The sequence below is a fragment of the Arvicanthis niloticus genome, chromosome 5, assembly GCF_011762505.2.
Source record: "Arvicanthis niloticus isolate mArvNil1 chromosome 5, mArvNil1.pat.X, whole genome shotgun sequence".
NCBI lineage: Eukaryota > Metazoa > Chordata > Mammalia > Rodentia > Muridae > Arvicanthis > Arvicanthis niloticus.
In genome coordinates this window covers 20,312,808-20,338,369 of record NC_047662.1, presented here as the reverse complement: position 1 = coordinate 20,338,369, position 25,562 = coordinate 20,312,808, and the positions used below count along the sequence as shown (strand labels likewise).

Below are 25,562 nucleotides of genomic sequence, written 5' to 3'. Positions count from 1 at the left end.
CTGGCTTTCAGAGAAGCCACCCTGTTCTATCCTACAGAACAGGATCTCCCCACAGCACAGGAAGCACCTCTTTCTTCACAAGGTCATTCCAGGGGGAACCTTAATCCCATCCCCCCTGTCCTCCTAAGCAGCAGTGAGAATCTTGAGAAATTCTTGTCACAGATGCCAACAGGAGCAGACATCTAACCACAAACCCAGAAGCCAAGGGGTATCGCTAAAAAAGATGAAAAAAAAAAAATCTACATGAGTTCTAACGTCTACTCCATTCCTAGCTGTGGTTTCCATGGAAATAGACATCTGCTCTAGGGAGAAAGGTGTGTGTGGGGGTGGGGTGGGATGATATAAATGCTTTAAAATAATCAGTGTTTTGAAGGATTAATTCTCTCTTGTCACAACATTAATAGAAATATGAGACTTTTGTGTGGCATATCTTGTATTTAAAAAAAAATGCATCACATGGGTGGGACCTTCCACACACATCTCCAAATCCAGTACAAAGACTTCAAGACAAAGTGCTGGTTCAGAAGGACCTCTTGGCTGTGGAGGTCTCTGCTCATTTGTGTTCCTCCGGCTTCTTGGTTTTCAAAAAAGACCTGTTCTCGTTACTGTCCAGTTTTAAAAATGATTTCTGAGATTCATTCGGAAAGTTGAAGCATCAAGCCATTGTGAGGCTACGTTTATGAAAGAGAAAAGCCTTTCAATGTGCAGAGTTGGCTCCTGCTGTTCACACGCTATGCAAGAATTACTTAGACTGACTAGGGTGGGGCAGAGGGAGACTGACCCCATGCAAGGGCAATTGTTGGAAAATATGCCTCTATAAGCATATTTCAGGCAACAGCACTTTGCCAATTGCTTGCGTTGTGTGTTGTCTGCACAATACCGTTTTCATTGTCCTGTATGCCTATTGTATTTTATCTTGGGTGCTTCCCTATTGGTTAAACAGATGTAGGATTGTTTTAAAATTAGGACTGTTTCCACAGAAGCTGCTGTATGTGTGGTTTGGCTTTTGAGAGACCAAATCCATTAATAAAATGGTGAACCCAATTAATAGAGTTTCTGAACAGGTGCTTTGGGGAAATGATCACCTCATTGGGACACAGCTTTGGTCAGCAGAGAGGAGAGGGTTCTAAGAGAGACAGGGTCATGCTAATTTCCTTTGTGTCTCTGCTATACTTCTGCTTTATCCTGGCCAGAGGGAACCGTGACCTTGTGGCTCCTTTTGTTTACATTCTCAAAGAGAGCCCAGCCCCGCTCTGGGGAGCACGTGCTTTCAGAACAAAAGCCAGCAAAGTGTATCTAGAACTGCCATCGCTCTTCCCTTCCCTTTCCTGTCACCGCAAGGCTTTGGCAGGCCAGATGGAGTCTGCCTTTAAGCTTAGTGGCTTTGTTAGACCCAAGATCAGATTCCAGAGCCTCACGCTGCCCTGCATAGGTCCCAGTGTTTCCAGCTCGGGAAGCTGATGGGGAGAATGCAAATGACCAAGGGAAGGACCACGCCCGTGACCTGCCAGTAGGAAATGGGTTAGCGACTGCGATGTCGCGCTACAGGTGACACGCTGCCTTGTGTTCGTGTTAGGACGCTCAGGGTAGAGGACCGTGCAGGGGCGTGGAGTGGCACTGTCTTGTCACAGGGGTTCGGACGTCTTAGGCGACCGGGAGGGGTATGGCATCAAAAGGGACACTGCTTAGGGAGGGAACGAAACTCCTTTGGCTCGGTAGACGAAGAGTCCAGTCGGTCAAGGTCTAAAAGATAGAAGTAGGTTAGGACCGACCCCTCCCCTGCGCCTAGCCTCGCCCTGCATGTTTCCTAGAGAGGAAGTCCGGTAACCGATTCAGTCCTGCGGCCGCGGCCAAATACTCTACGGATCAGAGACCTCGGGCTAGTCCGGGCTCGCACCTAGAGAGACCCCCCACCAGGAGTGCCCCACCCCTAGCATTGTCCTCCTGCCCCAATGACGCGGACTACAATTCCCGAAATGCTTCGCTCCAGAGAGGCGGGGCTCTCCAGGCTTCGGGGCGGGATCGGCACGTGCCGTCACCCGCAGCCAATGCGGAGCGCCTCATCAGGGTCACGTGCCGCTGTTTGGCGCTTTTGTGCGCGCCCGGGTCTGTTGGTGCTCAGAGTGTGGCCAGGCGGCTCGGACCGAGCAGGTGGGTGCAGGCTTGGCTTAGGCGGAGGCGACGGCGGGATAGGGAGCAGCCGGGAACGCGGCGGGCCCCCGGCCGGGGACAGGAGAGGGGCGGAGACCCCGAGCCCTGGCGGGTGGGGGGCGTTCGTCTTTTGTGTGGAGCTCGGGCGGAGCCTTGGCTTTTGTCCCTGTTCCCTGGGGATGCGGCTTGGTGGGGAGGGGGCGCCGCCAGCGGTGGGCTTTAGCCCCGGGTGCGAGCGTGGAGACAATAGGAGGCGTGAGCCGTCCTCTGCATCCACCGCCCGGCGGGCGCGGCTGTTCAGGGGTCCCCATTGTCTGAAGGAGAGCGAGGCTGGGGGCGCTCGTGCTCCTGAGGGGCGGCGCCCGCCCACTCTCCCGGGGCTTCGTGGCGGTGGTCCCGGGCAGCTCTGGGCACTCCGTCAGTGGGTGGAGGCCATGCGACCAAGCCCTCTGCAGCCACCCCAGGGCTGCGTGTCCGCGAGGTGTTTTTGGCGGGAGTTGGGGGGTAGCCTGCCGCGCGCTGCCAGCCCGAGAGGGGCGGGGCCACCCCGGAGGACCGTTAGCCCCGCCCATCCTGTCGCTGCCCACGCGCGCGGGCTCCCGAGTGTAGAGAGGTTCGCGGAGATTCGAAAAGGCGCGGGGAGCCGAGGGGCGGGGCCAGGGGCCGGAGCGTAGGGCGTGTTCTGATTGGCCCGGGCCGCCAGCCTGCCCGCCCGGGCAGGGACCACGCCCATGCTGAGTAGTCCGCTGCGTTGGGTGCTCTGCTGCAGATAAATACATTTTTTTGTTGCTTCGTTTTTTCAGTGTCTAGCGTTTGGAACCTTTAATCATACGCTTCGGGGCTAAAAGAATGGTGATCTTTTTAAAAAGTACTCGACAACTGTTGAAAAAAATTTTTGCGACATAAGGCATCAAATGTGTCAAACCTAAGGCGGGTGTGGTGGCACTTGTCTGTAATCTCAACGCTCAGAAGCTTCCCCCACCCCACAGCCCATGTGCTCATTGAACATGGAACCCAGGGCTTTGCAAATGTTAAGCAACTGCTAACCCACTGGGCTAAACCCCACCCCTCTACCCTGAGGAGGCTGAGGCAAGAGGATTGTAATTTTAAGGCCAACCTGGACCAAGTAGCTAGACCCTGCCCTCAAAAGAAACCTAGAGGTTCATAAAACTTCATTTTCTCACTGTGAGGCTAGTAGCTTAAACCCTGGGAACAATAGGACTTGAATACCATTGGCTGCCAGCTTGGGTGTTCTTCACCATGGCTGACACAGACAAAGCAGGGGTGGGTATTTCAATTGCACAATGAGTTGTAGACAGAATTAAGATGGCTTCGATCTCATTGTTGGGTTGAATCTGGAATATCTTATGTTGGGTAGGAAAAAAAAACGTTAAGGGAAGGAATCCTTCAGCCTTCTGATTGAGCCTCTGATTTTTGAGATTCCAAGATTTTTTTTTTTCTTTGAAGAATATCAGTTAGTTTGATTTTTCTGCTGCCAGCATTAAAGTATTCAGTTAAAATACCCCAATGTTTCGGTATTTCTCGATGTTTTTTTTAATGATGTTTCTTGATTTCCACCTAATGATTTTCCTGACATAGTGAAGGGTGTGATTTGAGATCTCTTTGTACTGATGACATAGAAATATGGAGAAATTGATTGCATGCTTTGGAAAATCATTCCAGGGCTTTCCTTGCCAGTGGATTGTGTAGAGTGTACAGCCAGTCTCTTGTCTTCTGTTCGACATGGCATCTTCTGGTAGGTAATTGATTTAGAAAAGCTGAAATTGGGGTGGGCTTATGGTTTTGAATAGGAAGTGGTGCAGGCCTTAAGCTTTTAATCAAGCATTTGTGTTCTTTTCAAAATTTAATTTACAAATAAAAAGGCGATTAAGAAATTTTTATTATGTGGATGAATATGGAAAGCTCATCACCATTCATAATTTTGGCTTGGTCCAAAGCAAAATTGTGGGGTTTTACACACACCATTCTTTGTTTCATAGAATGACTGTCAAGTACTAATTCCTCCTCAAAATGGTATTTGTTAGCCCAGAATGTTGTGCTTTAAAAAAAAAAAAAAAAGATGTTATTTGATTTTTTTTTTAATTTGTATTTTGATTCGATTTTCATTTAGCTTTCATTATGCTTGTTAAATTATTGGTTTTTAGAAAATTATAGAACCCTTTATTTAAATAAGAAGCTGGGTTTTTCTCATTTATCATACATCTGATCAACTCCAGATATTCAGGTGAAAGAGCTGGAGAAGCGTGCTTCAGGCCAGGCTTTTGAGCTGATTCTCAGCCCTCGGTCAAAAGAATCTGTCCCCGATTTTCCCCTTTCCCCCCCAAAGAAGAAGGATCTTTCCCTGGAGGAAATTCAGAAGAAATTAGAAGCTGCAGAAGAAAGACGCAAGGTAACCCAGCCAATTTATAGGAGACATAGGAAACTTATTACTGTAACAAGACAAACTGGTTCCATTTTCATACAAAGGAATAAGGGATGGTAGCTACACTGTGGTGGTAAGTAGGAAGTGTCCTTGTGCCTGAGGTTCAAAGGAAGCAGCGACCATCCTTTAATGAGCTCCTCTTGGGGGCTGCTCCTTAACTCAGGAGCTTTCTCTAATAACCGTAGGCTCTGTGCTGGGCATTGTCTCAGGTAACAGACTCAAATTGTATTAAGGCATTTTCCTGAAGTCCTGTTAGTCAGTGCTGAGGCAGAATTTAAGCTAAAACCTGTGTTATGTCAAAGCTCATGCTTTTTCTCTTTAAAATATAGGACATTTGTTGGTGGGTAATTCTTTGTTTCCTTAGTTTTGCTTCTTAAAAAAAAAGAGCTATGCAATAAAGAATTTAAAATTCCAGGAACCCAGGGACATGGTATTGTAGATTTTTCTCACTTCCAAACACTTCCATTATAAAGTAACCATCATTGAAACCTAATGAGGCCTGGAGGGGTAGCTCAGCAGTTAAGAGCTGATTGTTCTTCCAGAGATCCATGTTTGATTGCCAGCATCCACATGATAGCCCTCAAACATTCAGCTCTATTTCCAGGGGATCCGACTGCCCTCTTGTCTTCATAGACACCACACTCACAAGTAGTATACAGATATATGTGTAAGCTAAACAACCATGCACATAAAGCCAGATAAATAAATAAATAAATAAATAAATAAATAAATAAGGCCTTACAAAGAGGCTGGAGAGGTAACCCAGCTGTTAAGAGTGCTGGCTGTTATTGAAGATGAGAATGTGGTTCCTAGCACCTACACTGGGTAGTTTACAACTTCTTGCAACTCTATAGTTTTAAGGGATCTGATATCCACTTCTGGCTTGTAAAGGCCTGACACATGTGCATATATATTTATACAGACCATACATGCAAAAGTAAAAAAAAAAAAAAACAAAACCAAACAGCCTAATGAAAAGTTTAACAAATATTAATATAACTATAGAAGAGTTGGAAAATGAAGCTATAGCCATTATAGTCATTATTTTATTTCCCAGAGGTACCCACCCCTGCCATGTACTTCTGTCCATGCAGTGGTATTGTTAAGAACCTTAGATAGGAGCAGCAGTTAAAACACTTGCCACTCTTGCAGAGAACCCAGGCTCCATTAATAGCGCCCATGTGCCAGCATATAGCAGTCCTCATTCAAGTGGCAGGGGATCCAGTGCCCTCTTCTGGCCGCTGGCCTTCTCAGACACCAGGCATGCATTCAGTGCACTTAAATGCAAAGCATACACTCGTGCATAAAATATAAATACATTTTTTAGAAAAAGAATTTTATATAAGTTTTAATTACAATTCTTTCATCTCCAGAGAGAACGAGGACATTAGCTAGGCACATCCATAATCCTAGTACTGAAAAGTGAAAGTAGGAAGATCAGAGGGTCAGGACCATCCAGAGCTAAATATATGGTTGAAAGCCAGACTGGCCAGCGGTATACTTCAGCTGGGAGAGTGCTTGCATGGTAGAGGTGGGAAGATCACATTTTCAAGGTTGTTAGTTCAAGGCCAGCCTAGAGTCAGAGCCTGTCCCAGAATGCAAATAAAAAGAATGTCAGCGTTCACCCTGGTGTGCCATCTGCCTGTTCTTTCATGTAGTTTGGAGTCCTGGAGTAGGAGGACACAATATAACCAGAGACTAGACAGGAGAGCTAGGCCTTGTGCTCAGTACCCGGACTACACAGTCACTGCCTAAGCAGTGACACTCTCATCTGGATAGATACTGCCTGCACTTAAGTAGATTACTCAAGTCATCTGAATACTCTAAGTAATAAAGTAAAACTGTTTTTAAATTTTTATTCAAAATTTTCTAAGAGTTTCCTTAACAAATAATTTGGAAGGAAATCTGAACAAGCTAGGTTGGTGTGGTATATAGCTATAATCCCTACACTGGGAACGGAATATAGGTGAATCAGGTTCCAGGCGAGCCCTTGCTACATAGAGAGTTCAGGCTAGCCTGGGCTACATAAGCTCTTGTCTCAAAAACTTTTGAATCAACAGCTAGTTTTACAAAGTAAATATGAGCATTGAAGGAGAGCACGTGATTGAGTGTTTTATACCAGGTACTTCAGCTCTCCTCACTTGAATGGTTAGTTTCAGGGGACCCTTTTTTCTACCTGTTTCCCTGATAATTTCTGTTGGAGTTTTAACAAATGCCAAAGATACTTCAGAGGGGCCTGTTAAACTTTTTTTGCAGTCTCATGAAGCGGAGGTCTTGAAGCAGCTTGCTGAGAAGCGGGAGCATGAAAAAGAAGTGCTCCAGAAAGCCATCGAGGAGAACAACAACTTCAGCAAAATGGCAGAGGAGAAACTGACCCACAAAATGGAGGCTAACAAAGAGAACCGGGAGGCGCAAATGGCTGCCAAGCTGGAGCGTTTGCGAGAGAAGGTTGGTTTCTTGCTTTTATAGACTTAGCAGCTTCAGGCTGCAGTGAATTGGCCTAAACTGTCTCGATAAAAATATGACTGGTTCCTTTCTGTCCTCAGTTTGGGCCTAGCATTCAGTAAGGAACTCTCAGCATAAGTGCATATTCCTTGGAAGAACAGGGGCACTTTAGCCGTTAGCATCCCCAAGAGACCAACGGGTTTAAGATGATGTCTTGGGATTTTTGGTTTGTGATTCCCACGGGTTGTGTGACTGAGGCTGTGTTGGACCTCCTAGTAGGCAGGGGACAGGGCTCAACAAGCTATTTTTTGGACAGATGACACTTACGTACAGTTTCTTCTAGGACAAGCATGTTGAAGAGGTGCGGAAGAACAAAGAATCCAAAGACCCCGCGGACGAGACCGAGGCTGACTAAGTTGTTCCGAGAACTGACTTTCTCCCCGACCCCTTCCTAAATATCCAAAGACTGTACTGGCCAGTGTCATTTACTTTTTTCCCTCCTGACAGATATTCTAGAAGCTGATGTAGGACCGTATAGGTAGATTCAGACCGTGAGATGTTTTAGGGGCTCAAGGGGAGAAACTGAAAGTGTTTTACTCTTTTTTAAAGTGTTGGTCTTTCTAACGTAGCTATTTTTCTCGTTGCATCTTTTCACTCGGGCACACTTGGTGTGCTGGGTTAATGGCTAGTACTGTATTGACTGTGGAAGACGTTTGTGAAGAGTATGTAGTGGCTTCTTCCAACCCATTAGATGCTGAATATCTGTTCACTTTGCGATCCCAATTCTGTCCCAATCTCACCAGATGCTACTGTACTTGAATGGTTAATAAACTGCACAGTGCTGTTGGTGGCAGTGACTTCTTTCTGTTCAGGTAGTGACAAGCTACAGACCTTTTCGCCCGTGGCGTCCTACTGGTGCAGACACGCAGCCAGTCCTCTGCTCCTAGTCTCTCGAATTGTCCTTGCACAATCATGGCTTTGTGTTGCTGTTACCCAGCTCAGCTGTTATTTTCTTTCAGATGTTTATGTGCAAACAAGCAGTGTTTTGTTCCCATTCAAAAGGCAGATTACAGGCACAAAGAGTGATTTCTAGAGAACAGTTTAGAGGCATCCTTATGGTCTTAGGATATTTGATGGTTTGTTTGCTTAATATGACGGCTGGGAGGAGAGGTGCAACCTATGTTCCTTCCCTCAAGCGATGTCCTAAGATTCAGAATGCTCAGAAAACTAATTGTGCTGCTTTAGTGAGAATGGGGAAGGACCTTTCTTGTTGAGCAGCACTGACTGACGTGGTTTGAGAGGAAGACGCCTCACCTTATATCCAGAGACTAATGTTCTCTATGGTCAGCACACTGCTACTCAGTTCAGGGACAGCACGGGCAGCGTTCCTAGCCCTTTTGGGAAATAACTGTAATTCCATACAATCTGTGCCCCTCACATCTGCATAGAGCTCTTAGGAGCCGAGCTTCCACAGCAAGGGCCTGCCTCCAGGAGGGCCACGAGTGCCTTTGGGACCAGGCTTAACGGCTCGTGCCTGTAATTTCAGTACTTGGGAAGCAGAGATGGGAGGGTGCTGGGGAATTGAAGATTCCAGCCTAGGCTACAGAGGATGTCTCTCTCCAATGAAGAAACGGAGCTAGCTCCAGGTGATTTACATGCCTTGGCAACTCTGGCTTCTGGAGCCACTGTATGCTTGCCACTATATAAATAATGATTGCTGTTTTCTGTCGGAGGCTAATGAGTGAGCCATTTCTGGGCTTGAGCTGGGGTGATTGCAGCATCGGTGGGCCTCAGGAGTTCTAAGAAACAGCTGGGGTCACGTAGGGCAAATAGAAACAAAGTCAAAGGCAGTTCCATAGACAGCAGTGGTTCTTTTTTTTCTTCCTCTTTTTTGTTTTTTCAAGACAGAGTTTCTCTGTGTAGCCCTGGCTGTCCTGGAACTCACTCTGTAGACCAGGCTGGCCTCGAACTCAGAAATCCGCCTGCCTCTGCCTCCCAAGTGCTGGGATTAAAGGCGTGCGCCACCACTGCCGGGCGCAGTGGTTCCTTCTGAGCAGAGGTCAGATGAGGGATGTGCAGGGTCGTGGCATTGCTTGTCATCGGATCCTGTGTCTGCCGCATGACAACCTGATGAGGGTTGGCTTGGGTAACATAGTCATGACTGAGCAGATGGGGATTCAGAATGTGAGCCTGAAGATAGGAGTTTGCAGTATCCATGTTTGTGCCCTACAGATGGCACAACTTGTGTTGGAGAGACAAGCAGAAAAGGGCCCACTTCTCATGGTTGGGATGAGAATGTTCAGTGGGCATGTGGACAAAGAAGAGTCGTGGGGGTTCATAAACTGGGTAATGCACTCTTTAAAAAGCTGTGCGAAGGGTCACACGGGGTGCCACACGTGCAAGGTAAATACCACTGAAGTACATCCCCACCTCAGGGAGCCAGTGCCTTCTAGGCCTGGGGGCTTGGCTGCCTCAGGACTCTGCCACTCACCTGGAGGGCCAGGTGCCCACACTTCCCTCATTATGGCCAGAGTAGTTTGACTGCAGCCAGGGCCTGTCACCATGGGGCATTCCTTTCATCCTGAGTAGAAAATGAGATGTCCCCCCTAAGGGTTTTTTGTAGCCTTGGCTGTCCTGGGACCCAACTCTGTAGAAAAGGCTTCAAACTCAGAGATTCACCCTGCCACTGCCCAGCCCTCTGTAAGAAGTTGGCCTTGTGAAAGAGGCTGAACCAGAAAGTATGACCCATTACAGGATTTGGAAGCAGAGGCAGGAGGATTGCAAAATTCAAGGCCAGCCTAGGGCAAGGTCCTGTTTACAAAACAAAACTGAACATGATTTATACCTATGATTCTAACACTTTAAGAGACTGAGGCAGGACTTCCAGGAGTTGGCACCAGCCAGGGTTATAGTTGAGGCCCTTTCTGTTGTAAGGCCTGAGGATGTAAAATAGCGTAACAAGCACTCTGCGTGCTCTATCTACCCTGGGCTGTATGCGAGGGAGAGAAGGAAGGTGAGGTCTGTGTTCACGTAGGAAGTTTGTAGACCGCTCACCTGAGCATCATCAGAACCGTGTGCCTGACCTAGCACTTAGTAGAAGTAACTGTAAGGGATGGGGTGGCCTGCGAAGCTTAGGAGAGAAAGGACTTAAGCTAGCCTTTTGAGGTGTCAGATGTCCCCAGACAAAGCACTCACTAACACACTTGTAAAGCCTGCCATTGTGGAGGTGTAGAGAGGCTGCCATAGTGGGTGCTGGGAGGCTCCCCCTTTATCCTAAGTAGTGGAGGCCCCTGTGGAGACACATGTTAGAACACAGGGATTTCATTTAACCCTGGCTGTCTTGGAAGTTACTCTGCAGACCAGGCTGGCCTTGTGGAGGATGTGTGTTGGAGGGTTCTAGAGGGCTCTGAGGATCAAGCTGGATTGTGCAGCGGAACCAGGGAAACGAGGAAAACTACTCGGTAGCCCACAAGGGAAAGGAAGTGAACCGCCAGAATTGGGTCACAAGCCTACTGAACTTGTAAGAGAGTCCACCCCAGGCCCTGGGCTGCCTGAGGGGTGGGTGGTATCTGGCAGCCCGGTGTCTTCTAGCCTAGGATACCCCACTACCCTACTCTTACATCCAAACTCTGCTAGCAGAAAGCCTTAAGTGTAGCCAGGGCCACGCCCTTCAAAGCAATTCACAACCTTCTCGTGTTACTCTGGTGTGTGTGTGTGTGTGTGTGTGTAAAGAGGTATTGTCCCGTCCCAGCACGTCTTGCAGTGCTCTCTTCTGCACAGTTTCATGGTGGACAGTCTTGGGTTCCAGGTAAGCCTGTACCGAAGACAAGAATGGCTGCCTTCCCTGACAACCCAGCTGTCTTGACTCAGTGTTAACTGATTCAGAATCAGAATGTGGTCTCTAGGGACCTTGTGCTTACGGGTTGGAGTGTAGGTTAGCCTAGGTACCCTGGAAGTTACCTGCCAAGACTGGCTCTCTGCCTGGTAAGACTGCCGACTCGTGATGAGATGCTGGGGATTCCCCACAGTGAGTTGAACCTGAGTTCCCAGAAACTTCTAGTGGAGTGAGCCTCCTGACACCTGCTTCTGCTCACAGAGCACTGAGCTTCCTTGTGGCTGAGCCACCGTCAGTGGACACCCAGCTCTGCACTCAGGAGGCGTGAGAGCTCGGGGAAGTAGCTCAGTTGGTAGAGCAATTGCCTAGCATTTGTAAAGCCCACTCTGGGTTCCGCCCCCAGCACCATATAAATCAGGTGTGATGGCGGACACTTGTACCAGTACCTGGGTACTGGGAGACAGGAGGGTCAGAAGTTCCAGTCATCCTTCACTGAATTGTGGTTTTGAAGCCAACCTGGGATTTATGATACCCTAACTCATTTTTTTTTTGTTTTGTTTTGTTTTGTTTTTTCAAGACAGGGTTTCTCTGTGTCCTGGCTGTCCTGGAACTCACTCTGTAGACCAGGCTGGCCTCAAACTCAGAAATCCGCCTGCCTCTGCCTCCCAAGTGCTGGGATTAAAGGCGTGCACCACCACCACCCGGCTCATTTTTTTTTTTTTTTTTAACTCACAGAAAATGTATGTAGACCTTTAAAGCTTAGTTGTAGAGTTTAATGGGCTTCAAAGGGTAGCATCTTCTGGGCAGGCCCTTGCCCAAAGTAAAATGACCAAGGCTTGTTCCTGTGCCTTTGGCCCCTAAGTCCTAAAGAGACAAGATTGATACAAAGGAAGAGACCAGGTGGAAAGAGCCAGATGCCCGAGGACTGTCATCTCTGCAAATAAATAGACAGACAGACATATTCTGAGAGTGCTTGAGTTCAGTCCCCAAAATCATCAGCCTACAGCTACAAGTAAGTCAATGTAGAAAAACTGCTTGGTCAGACAGCCAATCCCATAGTCTACCTCAGTGCACCTGCTTTGTCCTGTGGACCCCATGGGGAGTCAGCTCTGCCAACTAGCCCTGGAGGTGCCCAGCTGGTGCCCAGCTCTTTTTTTTTTTTTTTTTGGTTTTTCGAGACTCAGAAATCCACCCGCCTCTGCCTCCCAAGTGCTGGGATTAAAGGCGTGCGCCACCACTGCCGGGCAAGGTGCCCAACTCTTAACTGGAATCCTACACCCAAAGGCACAAGCTGACAAGTTGGCGGCCTGCAGCCAGCATCAGCCTGCAGGCACGTTGCTGGCCCATGCTGAGTTTTAAATGATTGAATTAGTTGACATTTGCACAGAAGAATCTTGATTTTAGGCTTCTTGAAAAACCCGTGAGCTTTGGCTTGCAGGCCCACCCACAGTTCGTGTCTGGTGGCTGCTGCTCCCTGGTGGCAGGACTTGTACACCACAGCTCCCTTCTCTGGGTGCACCTGCTGGCCTGCAGAGGCGCTGGCTTCAAAGAGCTCAGGGTGTAGTGGTAGACCCTGTCTCCAAACCCAAGGTGGACAGCTCCTGAGGAACTCCACCAGAGGCTTAACAACACTGTGCACTCTCCCTCCCTTCCTCCCTCCCTCCCTCTGTCCCATAGTGGTTTTTATTTTGTTGCCAGGAAAACTGTTAGGATAAGACATCTTAATTACAACTGCTACTCTCCAGTCCTTAGAAGAGGTAACTATCCTTGAAGGCACACTATTACACAGCAGGACCTAGGGACTCTCCCTGCACGATTGTGTCATTCACTACTGGGACACAAGGGTAGACAAGTGGCCACTGGGGTGTTCTGTCTAAAACTACAGGCTCCCTGACTCATCCTGGGTCATGGAAGCATAAGAGTTTGCAGGATATCCCTCTGCCTCAGGCAAGGGGGGGTGTTTGTCTACAATCCCCACATCAACTTCTGAAGGTAATCCTCAGTGCTAGGTGGAGCCCACCCTCCTTATTTAGAGGAGCCTCGGGCCACATAAACGACCTGCCGGCTGTCTTAGGCAATTAGTAATGGTCTCAGAGATTGTCCAATTTCCATACAGCAGCCAAAGAGACTTTTTGTGAGTTACAGAGAATGGGATTCAAGATGCAGTCTAGCAGCTGTACAGGGCTTTGGGTGTCCTTGCTGTCATCGTAATCTCTACAGCTGGTGGTAAGAGCTGGGGGCTAGGTTTAGAGAAGCAACACAGGACACCTGCCATCTCCCCCCAGTGACTGATCTACAAATTCATGGGCCTTCTCAGCCTGGCCCTGACAGGAAGGCAAATGTCTTCCTAGACTGAGAGGGGACCCACAGCCCACTGCACCGGCCCATGGGACCATCTCTTTGCAGCTGACTCTCTGGATCCATTTGGCTGTCTGTGCAGCCCTCTGGGAGTCTCTCTGTTCTTTCTGGAACTTAAAATATTTGTAAACCAGGTATTGTGGTGCACACCTCTCATCCCAGGGTTCAGGGAGTAGAAGCAGGCAGATCTCTGTGAGTTCAAGGCCAACCTGGTCTACAAAATGAGGTAGGACAGGGGTACTCAAAGTCAATTTGAAGGGAGAGTGTTGACATTTGAATACTGTCTCGTCTGAGAGGACCACAGTCCAGCCTGGCTGACCCTCCTTCCCTGGGGGCCTGTGCTGTCTGCATGTGTTTTTCTTTCTCTCCTTTCTTGTTATGACTCATGTTTTCTGAGCTTTACTGATCTTAGATCTTCACAGTAAGTAAGAGGTTTGCACAAGCTATCTTAATGTTCCAGATAGCCTTGTGCTGTGATTTCTACTCTCATTTCCCCGTCACAGTTTACAGGGACTTGAAGGTTGGGGTTGAGGGTCACATGCTCAGGTTGCTCTCAAGTTGGTTTCCCAGGTCCCATGCTGGTTCAGATCCAGCACCTCAGATGTGGCTGGTGACCGTGTTTACCATCTCCTCCGGCCCCACGCCTCTTGGTGATTCCATTTGTCCATCATAGTAGGCTTGATCCATTCTCCCATGATGAAAGACTTGCATGGCTTTTCCTGAGCTCTGGTCTAGCCCTTGCTTACATCGCCACCTCTTTCTGCCATCCCTAGTCCCCTGCCTGGAGCAGATTAATGCTTGGAGTGCAGCAGTCATCTTGTGACTCTGAGGGTAAAAGTCCCTGACAAAGGTGACTGGAGCAGGGGACAGATATGACCTTGGGCCTTGGTGCTATCACTTAGCTGCCTCATCAGCTAGGACTCGCCGGTCGGGTTCTGTTGCAGGAGGCAAATCAAACCAATTAATTACATATTTAGGCTGCTGGCTCAAAGTTGCAGCCAAGTGCCTGCCGTACAAGCCTGAGGGCCTGAGTTTGATCCCAGAACCCACATTAAGAAACTGGGGCCTGTGCACAACTGTGACCCAGCACTGGGAGGTAAAGGAGAGGGGACAGACAGGTGGCTCTCTGCAGCTCTCTGGCTAACCAGTCCAGCCAGTTGATGAGCTGGGTTTAATGAGAGAACATGTATCAAAAAGTTGGTGGGATGAGCATGATAATATACGCCTTTAAAACCAGCAGCTAGGAGGCAGAGGCAGGCAGAGTTCTGAGTTCAAGGCCAACCTGGGCTACCTAGTGAGACCTTATCAATACTAATAAAAACTAATACTATAATAATAATATGAAGAGCAATTGGAAAAGACACCCAATGTCAACCCCTGCCCTCCACATGAATAAGAACATACGGGGAATGGAGAGATGGCTCAGAGGTTAAGAGCACTGTCTGCTCTTCCAGCGGGCCCAGGTTCAATTCCCAGCAACCACATGGCAGCTCACAAATGCTTGTAATTCCAGTTCCAGGGGATCCAACACCCTCACAGAGACATACATGCAGGCAAACACCAATGCACATAAAATAAAAATAAATAAAGAAATCATCAAAAAATATAAACACACATGCATGTACACCTGAACACACACATCTATACCCACATGAAAACATAACATATACCACATTTTTAAAAAAAGTGGTGGAGGGGTGGGGATAAGGGATTCCTGCAGGTACCTAGTTATGGATTCAGTCATTCAAAACTACTAAGGGGCTAGGTGGTGTTAGAGTGTGTGCTTAGAATGCATAGAGCCTTGGGGTTCAGTCGCCAGAACCCAAAGGAAAAAAGTATCGGTACCCATCAGACTCTATTGTAGGGATGGAGACCTAGCAACGTGCAACACTGAACCGCAGCCTCAAGAAGTGCGCCCTCTGGTGGAACCTGGAAGGCAGACCTGGTTCCTGTCTGGGTGACCACTGAGAAGTTCCTTCCGCGCTAGAGTTTGATGTGCCAGGTGGGGTGGGGCACATCTTCTCTCACAGTCCTCACCCACACACGGGGGGGGGGGGTTAGGCAATCCGAATAATCAGCATCTCTCCCTGCATTCTATACAGTACCTAACCACATTCTCTGTGGGGGAGGTTCTCTTGCCCCCATTTCACAGCAAGAAGAAGGCGTGCCTCTTGGCTAATAATGGTTGTGCTCTTCAAACCCAGAGCTTTTGATTCCTGAGGCTGTGCTCCCTCTGTCTGCCGCCGCTGTTTCCTGAGCCTTTTCTGTTCACATGGAAGAAGTTGGTTCCTGATTGTCCCCTCACCTTGCTGTAGACACAGACTGATCTTGTGGTCAGGCACCCAAAAGTGCCTTGCACCCTGCATATATACCATGTGTTTGCAAGAAGCTCACTGCGTGCTGGGTGCTAGGAATGTAGACCACATCACAGGACAGCACATATCGTCCACCAGGGTGCAGTGACCAAGGCTTGTGGTGTAACAGGCGCTGGTGGGGTCATTGCTGGGACCAGTATGAGACAGAAAAAGGACGGCTGACAGGCAAGCTTCCTAGGCAAGATAACAGTGGAGTCCCATGGGGATTGAGTACATTTAACAGAAGAAAAGTTTTAAGGCGATAACTCAGATAACAATGTGCTTGCTAGGCAAACATGAAGTCTTGAGTTCGGTTCTCAGAACCCATATAAAGAGAGGCCAGGTCTGGTGCTGTTTAGTAAATAGCAGACAGAGCAGGCGAGGTGAAGGCGTGAAGATCCTAAGTAAAGTCTACTCAGTGAGTTCCAGGTCAACAGTGAGAGACTGTTCTTTTAAAAAAGCCAGACAGGTAGTGGCTCATGCCTTTAATCCCAGTACTGGGGAAGCAGAGACAGACAGATTTCTGAGTTTAAAGCCAGCCTGATCTACAGAGCAAATTCCAGGACAGCCAGGGCTACACAGAGAAACCCTGTCTAAACAAAACAGAACAGAACAGCCGACCAATACACAAAAAGCCCAGGACTAGAGAGATGGCCCAGAAGTTAAGAGCACTTGCTGCTCTTGGGGAGGACCCAGGTTCAGTTCTCAGCACGTACGGTGGCTCACAACTGCCTGTCACTCCAGGTTCATGGAGTCCTACACATTCAGATCTACAGGGCACCTGCATGCATGTGGTGTGCAGACATGTATGCAAGCACACACACACACACCAAACTTTAAATGAATTTTTAGGTGGAAATTGCCTGAGGAGTGGCACCCAAGGTAGTCTCTTGGCCTCCTCCAGCACATGTATACACACGTTTACAGAACGCACAGATGCACCTGTACACACACATGCACACACACAAAAGTAACAATGAGTGTTTCTGTCATGGGAAGGCGTGTGTAGAAGGGCCAGGTGAAGAGACTGGGCAGTGTGTGGGGGTGGCTGGGCTATGGTTGGAAGGAGGCGGGGAGGGGTGAGGCTGGGGAGGTCTCAAGCAGCAGCTATGTGGTGGCTGGTTGGGTGAGGACAGGAGCAGGTGCGGCTGGTTGGGTATTCCACAAAGACCAGTCAGAATGAATGAATGACAGAGCTCTGGTGGCTATGGAGTATGCCTGGCATGTGTCCCACAGGGCAGAGGGGACAGTCGAAGGACACGTCATCCAGGTGCTAGGGCACGAACCAGCACCCCTCCCTCTTCCTCCTCTACCCCCCCTGCTGGCCCCCACTGTTGCTACCAGGGCTGCTACAACAACCTCTACACTAACGCCCTGGCTTCACCCTTGCCCTGTACAGTGTACGGCCCACTGGCAGTCCAGAGATCCAAAAGCCAGGTCTTCTGCCCCGGACTTCATCGAAATGAAAGAAATTGTCACATGCATCACTGATAGGCAAAGCTGCCTGTGGGGCATGGCAACATGAGTCAGGTTCACAGGAAGTTAGTGCAGGGCGTGAGAGGCATTGAGAATCTGTTGGCTGAAATTCCTGGTTGACTCACTGTGCGGGCTGACACAGAAAACTCAGCTCCTAGGATTCTAGGATCTAAGAACTGCTGAACACACAGGTCTCTAGACATATCTACAAGGAATTAAATCGATTAGGTGGATTAAGGTGCAAAGTCCCACTTTTTTTTTAATTTTTTATTTTTTAGTTTTTTGAGACAGGGTTTCTCTGTGTGGTCCTGGCTGTCCTGGAACTCACTCTGTAGACCAGGCTGGCCTCGAACTCAGAAATCTGCCTGCCTCTGCCTCCCAAGTGCTAGAATTAAAGGTGTGCCCCCACCATGCCCAGCTGCTTTCTTCTTGACTGGAGCAATGTAGCCAGCTGCCTCCCGCCTCCCACCTCCTGCCACCATGCCACCATGCCATGCCACCATGCCGCCATGCTTCTGCTGTCATGATGTACTGTATTTCCTGTAACTGTAAACCCAAATAGATGCTTCCTTCCATACACGGCTTTTTTGTCAGGATTTTTGTTGCTGCGATGGCGAATTTAACTAATCCTCTCCCCTGTGCTAGCCTTCAGGAAGGTAGAGAGAGATGTCTATTCTATTGGCAACCGTGTCCCTGGCAACTGGAATGGGCCCTAATATGTAGCAGGTGAGGTACTCAATCTTTCTCTGAGGGAGATACCTGGACCCCTCCATACAGCCAGGGACCTCCACAGAACTCTTCCTCATCTCTTCCCACTGTGATGATCATTGTCTGTCTTTAGCTCTGACTCTCCTGCCACCTTGTGACCTACCTCCCTCTTCTTGCTCTGTGTCTCTGTCCATCGCTCTGTCTCTCTGTCTCTCTCTCATACACACACACACACACACACACACACACACACACACATCTGTGTTTGTATGTGTGGAAATTTCCATTTGGAAGCTACAAGGACAGCTTCGTTTCCCTGCCGGGCTAGAGAGGCTGAGTGGAAGTTTCCATTGCCACACAATGTCCTGCCGCAGAGTGGGTAGACTGTCTGGGTCTTGTGGGGGACACTCAATGATCCCTGTGTCTGCACCTCCACCAGGCTCGGCAAGTGGGTGTCCTCTGCAGACTGGTGGTCCTCCAACTGGGCTCATTGCACTTGAGGACCTTAGCTTAGGACTGAAGGAGGACCTTGAAGGACCTCAGACCACCAAATTCAATCAGTTCCTTTGAGACAGAATAAGGTACCTTTTACTTATTCTTTGACAATTTCATGCCTATAAATACTGTATTTTGATTGTGTTCACTACAGTCCCCCCTCGTCCCCCTTCATCATGACCTCCTCCTTCATGTTCTCTGTCTCTCTGTCTGTCTGTCTGTCTGTTTCTCTCTCTGTCTGCCCCCCTCTAAGTCTGGAATTCAAAGTGATCTGCCTGCCTCTGCCCTCTCCACTTTGAAGATATAATAACCCACTGTGTTCCCTGCATCCTGAGGGGATGTTGACTGAATTAATCTTAATCTTGCACAGGTGACCACTGCTGTAGCAAGTTCTGGAGTACAGCAGCTATGGCACCATCTCCCACACTCCTCAGCTCCTGGCTTTCTCGTTCTCCCCACACCCCATCTTCTGAGATGTTCCCGGAGCCTGGGTGGAGGCAGAGGTGGTGACACAAATGTCCCATAAATGACTGAGTACTCAGTGGTCATTTGTTTGCCACATCTTGACCAGTTATGAGTCTCTGTGTTAACTGGAGCCCACTGCAGAGAGGGGCTGCTTCTGGCCACGGTTGAGGGCAATGCTGACCAGTTATGAGTCTCTGTGTTAACTGGAGCCCACTGCAGAGAGAGGCTGCTTCTGGCCGTGGTTGAGGGCAATGCTGACCAGTTATGAGTCTCTGTGTTAACTGGAGCCCACTGCAGAGAGAGGCTGCTTCTGGCCATGGTTGAGGGCAATGCTGACCAGTTGGTTAGAGGTCTCCTTATAAAAACCTGGGGCCCAGAGGAACAGCAGGTCACCCATGGTCACAACAACAACAACAGAAGAATAATAAATAGACATGAAATCCTGGTCCTACCTGGACAAGATGCTCTCCTTCTTCTCAGTCCTGTGTGCCCTCCGCCTTCCATTTTGACGCACCTACTGTAGGCCAGCCCAGCACCCCAGCCCTCTTAGAGCTTCCGGTTCCCTAAGGCTATACCATTGCTCCTTAGACCCCAAAAGCTGCCTGTCCCTCCTCCCTACACCCCATCCCTTCCACAAACTGCTATATTTGAAGACTCTGTGTGTGTGTGTGTGTGTGTGTGTGTGTGTGTGTGTGTAGAGAGAGAGAGACAGAGAGACAGAGAGACAGAGAGAGAGAGGTGGTTCTGTGACTAAGAACACTTGCAGATTAAATGCTTTTACAGAGGACCTGGGTTCAGTTTCCAGCACCCATATGCTAAGGTGTCCTGGTGTTCTCATTTTAATTAGACTTGAAACATCTAGAATTTTCCCTGAAGTGATTCCATTCTACAGCTGAAGCCTGACTTAGTGATTCCTGATCCTTGGCCTCTTGGTGGCAGGTGACCTGAGGTTTGTGGTTTTGTTTTGTTGTTTGTTTGTTTGTTTTGCTTTTTGTTTTCTTGACTGTTCCACCCAGGCCTCAGTTCAGATCTGGCCTAACTCTGCCTTTGCCCTTTGCCTTCCAGGCCATCTGAGTGACCTGGTCTGACCTTTATCCCCATCACTGGGTGCTTAAATATTTACTAGTGATTATGGCACTGACCTTGAGACTGAAGAGCAGCCTGGGCCAGAGGGTCTTGGGCGTGAAAGATGAAAAGGGCTATTTTCTCCCTATTGCCTACACTACCTTTTAAAATTCATGGTATTTATGTAGCCCCTGCATTCTGACCCATACATTCTAATGTGTTTGTCAGGAGAATGAAGACTGTGTCTATCCTGTGACCACCAGTGTCCCTGGAACAGTGACAGAGGGTGTCTGTCTATCAGTATCTGTGGAAGAAAGGTACTTGCTTGGGCTTCCAGCGGTGTCAGCATGGCCTAAAGTGACAAGTTGTTCCCTTCCTCCCTTGATTCCTGTCAGCTTTCAGCTTCCAGACGCTGGTCAGCAGCACCTTCAGAAGAGAGATAGCCATGGGCCGAGGCTCTGTCTTCTAAAAAAGCCACACCCGAGCAAGGTTCTCCTATGGCAAATTGATGTAAATGCAGAAGACATGTGCCTTTTGACATCAGCCTTTGGGTCCAGACAACCCAGAGGCAGCGAGGCCCAATCACAGGTCAATGAAAGCCGTTTTCTGCATCTCACCTTTTCCTCCTGGACAGCTGCCTTCAGAAGCAAAGTGCATAAATGATGAAGCTGACCACATCAGGATGGGCAAACGGCTCACACTGGTAATCCCAGGACTTGGAGGGTTGGCCTCAGAAGGCCCAGATAGATGTGCATGGTTATTCGAGCAGTGATTTTCAACCTGTGAGTCGTGACCCTTTTGGGGGTTGTATATCAGATATCCTGCATATCAGACATTTACATTACAATTCATCACAATTATGAGGTAGCAATGAAGTAATTTTATGGTCAGGGTCACCAAAACATGAGGAACTGTATTAAAGGGTTGCAGCAACAGGAAGGTTGAAAACCACTGACATAAAACATTCCAGGTCAACCTGGGCTACTTGAGACCCTGCTTATAAATACACAATAAGTAAGTTAACAGGGTTGGGTTCCGGGTGGAAGTCAAGAAAACTCACTTGAGTACCGGAAGCTTTAAAATGAAAACTTCATTTTCTGAGCGCTCAGGGAGGCGGGCAGTTCAGGTTCTGAACCTGGTTCCTGAAGGGAGATTGTACAACATTCTTTAAAGGATGAGAACACAAAGTGAGGAGGGAACTAGAGGAGCTGCCGTGTTATCCAATTGAATTTTGACATTAGGGGTTAAGCAGGGGAAAACCCACTGGAGACTGGGCTGTATCCAGGGCGCCTGGCTTCAGGGTCCTTAATTCATTGTCCTACCCATTAGGTGCTGAGCTCAGAGTAGCAAGGGGACAAAGGAGCGGGTCAGCTGCACATAGTTCATTAGGGCATCCAGGTGACTGGTTATATTTAATAACTTGTACACCTTGGTTTAGATAACAGCCAATTCTATATTCTTTACCAGTTAACAGACAATTAAAAAAAAAAACATTTCGAGACATGGGATAAGTGTTCATTCCTAGGTCTGGGAACACGACCTTGTTTGACTGTGCCAGCACGATGGAGAAGTTGTCCTTGAGATGGCTGGGCTCAGACAACTGTCTCCTTACAAGTTGTCCCTGAGATGTCTGGACTCTGACAACTGTTTACAACAGAAGACTGTCGGCTATAGGGAAGTCCCTAGCTCCTCTGGGGCCTGGGACCTTAAATTTAGTTTCTGCGAACAAAATGGAGAGTAAGTTTCTTTTGCTTCCTCCCAACAACAGAAGAAGCAGAGGAACTGGAGGCTGCCGTTGCTCGGTCAGTAGAGTGTGCAGCATGCGTGCCCCTGGGTCACCCATAGTACCACAGAAGCCATGCATTGGTGGTGCGGCAGGTGACCCACAGCTGTAAACCTGGTACTCCGGGGGTAAAGGCAGAGGACCAGGGTAAGTTCATGGCCATCCTGGTCAACAAAAGCAGTATTTTTTTTTTAAAGATTTTATTTATTTTATATATATGATGAATACGCTGTAGCTGTCTTTAGATACACCAGAAGAGTGCATTGGATCCCGTTACAGATGGTTGTGAGCTACCATGGGGTTGCTGGGAATTGAACTCAGAGCCTTTGGAAGAGCAGTCAGTGCTCTTAACCACTAAGCCATCTCCACAGCCCAACAAAAAAGCAGTACTAAGCCAGCAGCACTCCTACAGAATGAGACCCTGTCCTGAGAAAGCAGGGAGGAGGGAGGGGGGAATCTAATGCCCCCTTTGCCCCAGCTATTCCAGAGCAAAACAGGGGGAGATTTAGAAAGAAGAAAATGGTAAACAGAACCCAGTTTCCTTGCCTAAAAGACTTGGACTATAGAAAGGGTCAGTCAGGAACATTGTATCCCAGGCCTAAGGGCTCTGTGAGAGTCCCAGGACACTAGGAACCAAGCCAGATCCCGCTCACTCAGTGGGTTCCTTGGTAGTCCCCAAGGGAAGCCAGTACTGTTCTGGGTACTGGCAAGACTGTTGCCAGGTGCCTGGGTGCTGACGAGGCCCTCTGTATTCTGTGACCTGTTTCTTCAGCTGTGAGCTGCCTCTGATCACAGGGCCCTCCCAGACCTCGCCAGTCTCTGAAAGATCCGGGTCTCTCAGTTCCAAACAGGAAAAGTGACTGAATTCGGAGCCCAGGGCCTGACCATAAACTCTGAGTGGCACCAGAAAACCAGGCTTTGAATCCGGGACAACTACTGTTTGTTTAGGGCTGAGTTCATAGCTCAGGGGCAGGATGCTTGCCTGGCCATGGACCTCAAGGGCCTTTTCCAGGTAGGAGAGAGGAGGCTGGCAGAGTCTAGCTGTTTCTGATGCTAGTCACTAAGTCATGGCAGCTCAATATGTATTTCTCTTCCCGTTGTACTTTCTTCCTTTCCCACAGAAGTCAGTAACACTGAGTGACTCGGTTTGACCAGCTAACTAGGACATGTGACATGCATCACTCTTCAGCAGACAGAACGATGCCTCTCCAAATGCAATTGTTTTAAGAATCACATTGAGCACTTTGATATGAAGGTGATTAAAAGCCTGAAAAAGTCCGTTTAGAACCCAGATCTTTCTCATTTCCCTTGCTTAGGTGCATGCTGAGAGGAATTCCTTGGGCCACGTGGAGACCAGATCATCACAGTCAGCTTCCATTCGTACCCTACGATTCTCTCTTCTATCTGGATAAAAACTTCCCTTGTGAATGACCATGAGTCTCTTGGATTCTTCATTCAAACTTCAAGAATTATTGTGGGAGTTCATTTCTGTCCTTATTTTATTTTGATTTTTTGAGACAGTTCAAAATGTTTTTTAATTGTCTGTTAACTGGTAAAGAATATAGAATTGGCTGTTATTTTATTTTTGGGTTTTTCTGTGTAGCCCTGGGTCTCCTGGAACTCAACCTATAGATCAGGCTGGCCTTGAACTCACAGAGATCTGCCTGCCTTTGCCTCCTGGGGGCTGGGACTAAAGACATGTGCCACTACAGCCTGGCCTGTGTTTCTTTATTATTCCCCTAAACACTGTCCACTCTCCCCATTCTTTCTGTCCTCGGATGATGCCCCTGATTTCATGTTGATACATTTATATGTTTCCTCTCCTATTTAATCTCCCCTGGACCCAGAGGGGAGACATGGAGAGAGATACATTTAGATCCACAACACACAGATACTGCAGTTGGGGAGTTGCTGCTTTAAAACCCACCTTGTCTTTGGGGGTGGACAGACGACACAGGGATTAAGAGCCTTTGCAGCTCCTCTAGAGGACCTGACTTCAGTTCTTAACCCCCATGTCAGGGCCTTGAGGGTGCACGACTCCTTGTATTTCCAGCTTCAGGAGATTAGCCTTCTTCTGACCTTCTAGGGTACTTGCATGTACATTTGCACACACACACACACACACACACACACACACACATGCACACGCACATGCACACACTGAAAACTAAGAGGCAAATCTTTAGCCGGACACAGTGACAAGCACCTTTAGTCCCAGCACTCAGGAGGCTGAGGCAGGCATATCATTGCGAGTTCAGGGCCAACCTGATCTACAAAGTGAGTTCCAAGATAAACCCTATTTCAAAAGAGAGAAAGAAAAGAAAAGGCACCTGGGGAGATGGCTCAGTGGTTAAGAGCACTGGCTGCTCTTGCAGAAGGTGCAGTTTGTTTGATTCTCTGCACCCACACGGCGGCTCACATCTATCTGTAACTCTGGTTCCTGGGGACCCCATGCCTGCTTCTATCCTCAGAGGCACCAAGCCCTTCACTGCTGAGCCATCTTTCCAGATCCTTCTTTGTCGCATTTTGGTGCAAATCCAGCCCCACTCATAAGAGCCCGTGAGCTAAAGGGGGGAGAAGATTCTATGCTAACACAGGGGACTTGGCCCCACGGGAAGCTTCGAGGCCAGGTTCTCTGCTCTCCACCGCAGCTACTCAAGTCATTTCCCTTTGACCCAACACTTCTGCTTCTAGGACTTTGCCTTACAGATACTCTGGCTTCAGTGGAACGATGTAGGGGAAAGGTCAGTCAGCACAGCGCAGTGTGTAACCAAAGGAAACAGTGAGATGTCTGTGGCAGGAGACGAGACAGGCAAGCTAAACACTAAAGGAAGTTTAGCCATTTGTGTAGATAAAGGGGTTGGGGATGAATGTGCATGAAGGACCAGCTCTCCCAGCAACATGGGGCACCTAGTTCCAAAGAAAACGGCTTCTTGTGCTTCCGGCCCCCACCCAGTATCTGTTGGGATATTTCTTATGAGCTGATTCTTGTTCTCTGGCCCAAATCATTCACAATTCCTATAACTTGACACTCGTATTTTAAAGAAAAATGCTCCCAGTCACTTCATTTTTTTAAAAAGTATTAATTTTATTTTTGAGACAAGGTCTCACTCTGTAGCCTTGGCTAGCCTGGAACTAAAAGTGTTTCTGTGAATCACATGCAGTATTCTCAAAGGCCAGAAGAGGGCATCAGATCCCCTTTAACTGAAGTGAACAGACAGTTGACAGGGCTATGTGGGTGCTAGGAATTGAACCCAGGTCCTCTATAGGTCCCACTATATTTGCAATAAAGCTCGGTGATTGGGCAGTATAAGAGGTAGACGGAGTGAGGAGTTGGGAGGAGAGAAGGAGAGGAAGGGGAGGAGAAGTAAGAGGCTATCGACCATGGAGAAAGATGGGTCAAAAGCAGTCCTGGGTAGCAACTTATATCTAAGGTTAGATATTGGGTAACAATTCTAATTGTGTGGGCATCTTGTTATTTGACCATTTCCAAATACACTGGATAATCTTTAAAGATTAAGAGTCTCATTTCTACTGTGTATCACTGGCATAGCGGGAACGGTCTGGGCTTAGCCAAGCATTTGGGGGACAGCATGGTGGATTGACAGAGCCAGCTGCCATGCTGGCATCTCGTGGGTGCCAGGGCCAGTGTTTCTAGATAGCCAGAGCCACAGTCCAGAGCCAGAGCAGTGGGAAAATGACAGCTGCCCAGGAACAAGCCGGACCAAGTACCAAATTCTAAATATCTCCCATTTCAGAGAAGTGCAAAGGTCCTGGGGCTGGACAGGTGTTGCATCTTTGAGCCTGGAGTGAGAATAGAGACTCCTGGCCTTTGCACTTCACACACCCTGCCCTTGTGCCTGTGCCCAAGCAAGTGAAGGAAGTAAGAGTCCGCTCCAGCTTGCTGCTTAGGTAACAGAGCTGTATCCTGGGGCATCTCACACACACAAAGGAAAAGTGGTTTTCTCTGATGATATACCAAGC

The 25,562-nt window shown here is 48.3% G+C and overlaps 1 protein-coding gene and 1 long non-coding RNA gene across 2 annotated transcripts; both read left to right on the top strand.

The window, feature by feature from the left end:
* Positions 1–2,025: 2,025 nt before the first annotated feature.
* On the top strand, positions 2,026–7,885 carry Stmn1 (stathmin 1). The gene is made up of 5 exons (XM_034504055.2): positions 2,026–2,151; positions 3,835–3,907; positions 4,389–4,561; positions 6,851–7,042; positions 7,383–7,885. The coding sequence occupies exons 2-5, from the start codon at positions 3,895–3,897 to the stop codon at positions 7,452–7,454; spliced, it is 450 nt and encodes a 149-aa protein (XP_034359946.1). The 5' UTR covers positions 2,026–2,151; positions 3,835–3,894; the 3' UTR covers positions 7,455–7,885.
* Positions 7,886–17,667: 9,782 nt separating this feature from the next.
* Positions 17,668–25,071, top strand: LOC143442322 (uncharacterized). Its single transcript, XR_013110396.1, has 4 exons — positions 17,668–18,351; positions 19,578–19,679; positions 20,024–21,725; positions 22,895–25,071. It is a non-coding gene; the product is annotated as an uncharacterized LOC143442322 (long non-coding RNA).
* Positions 25,072–25,562: the final 491 nt, after the last annotated feature.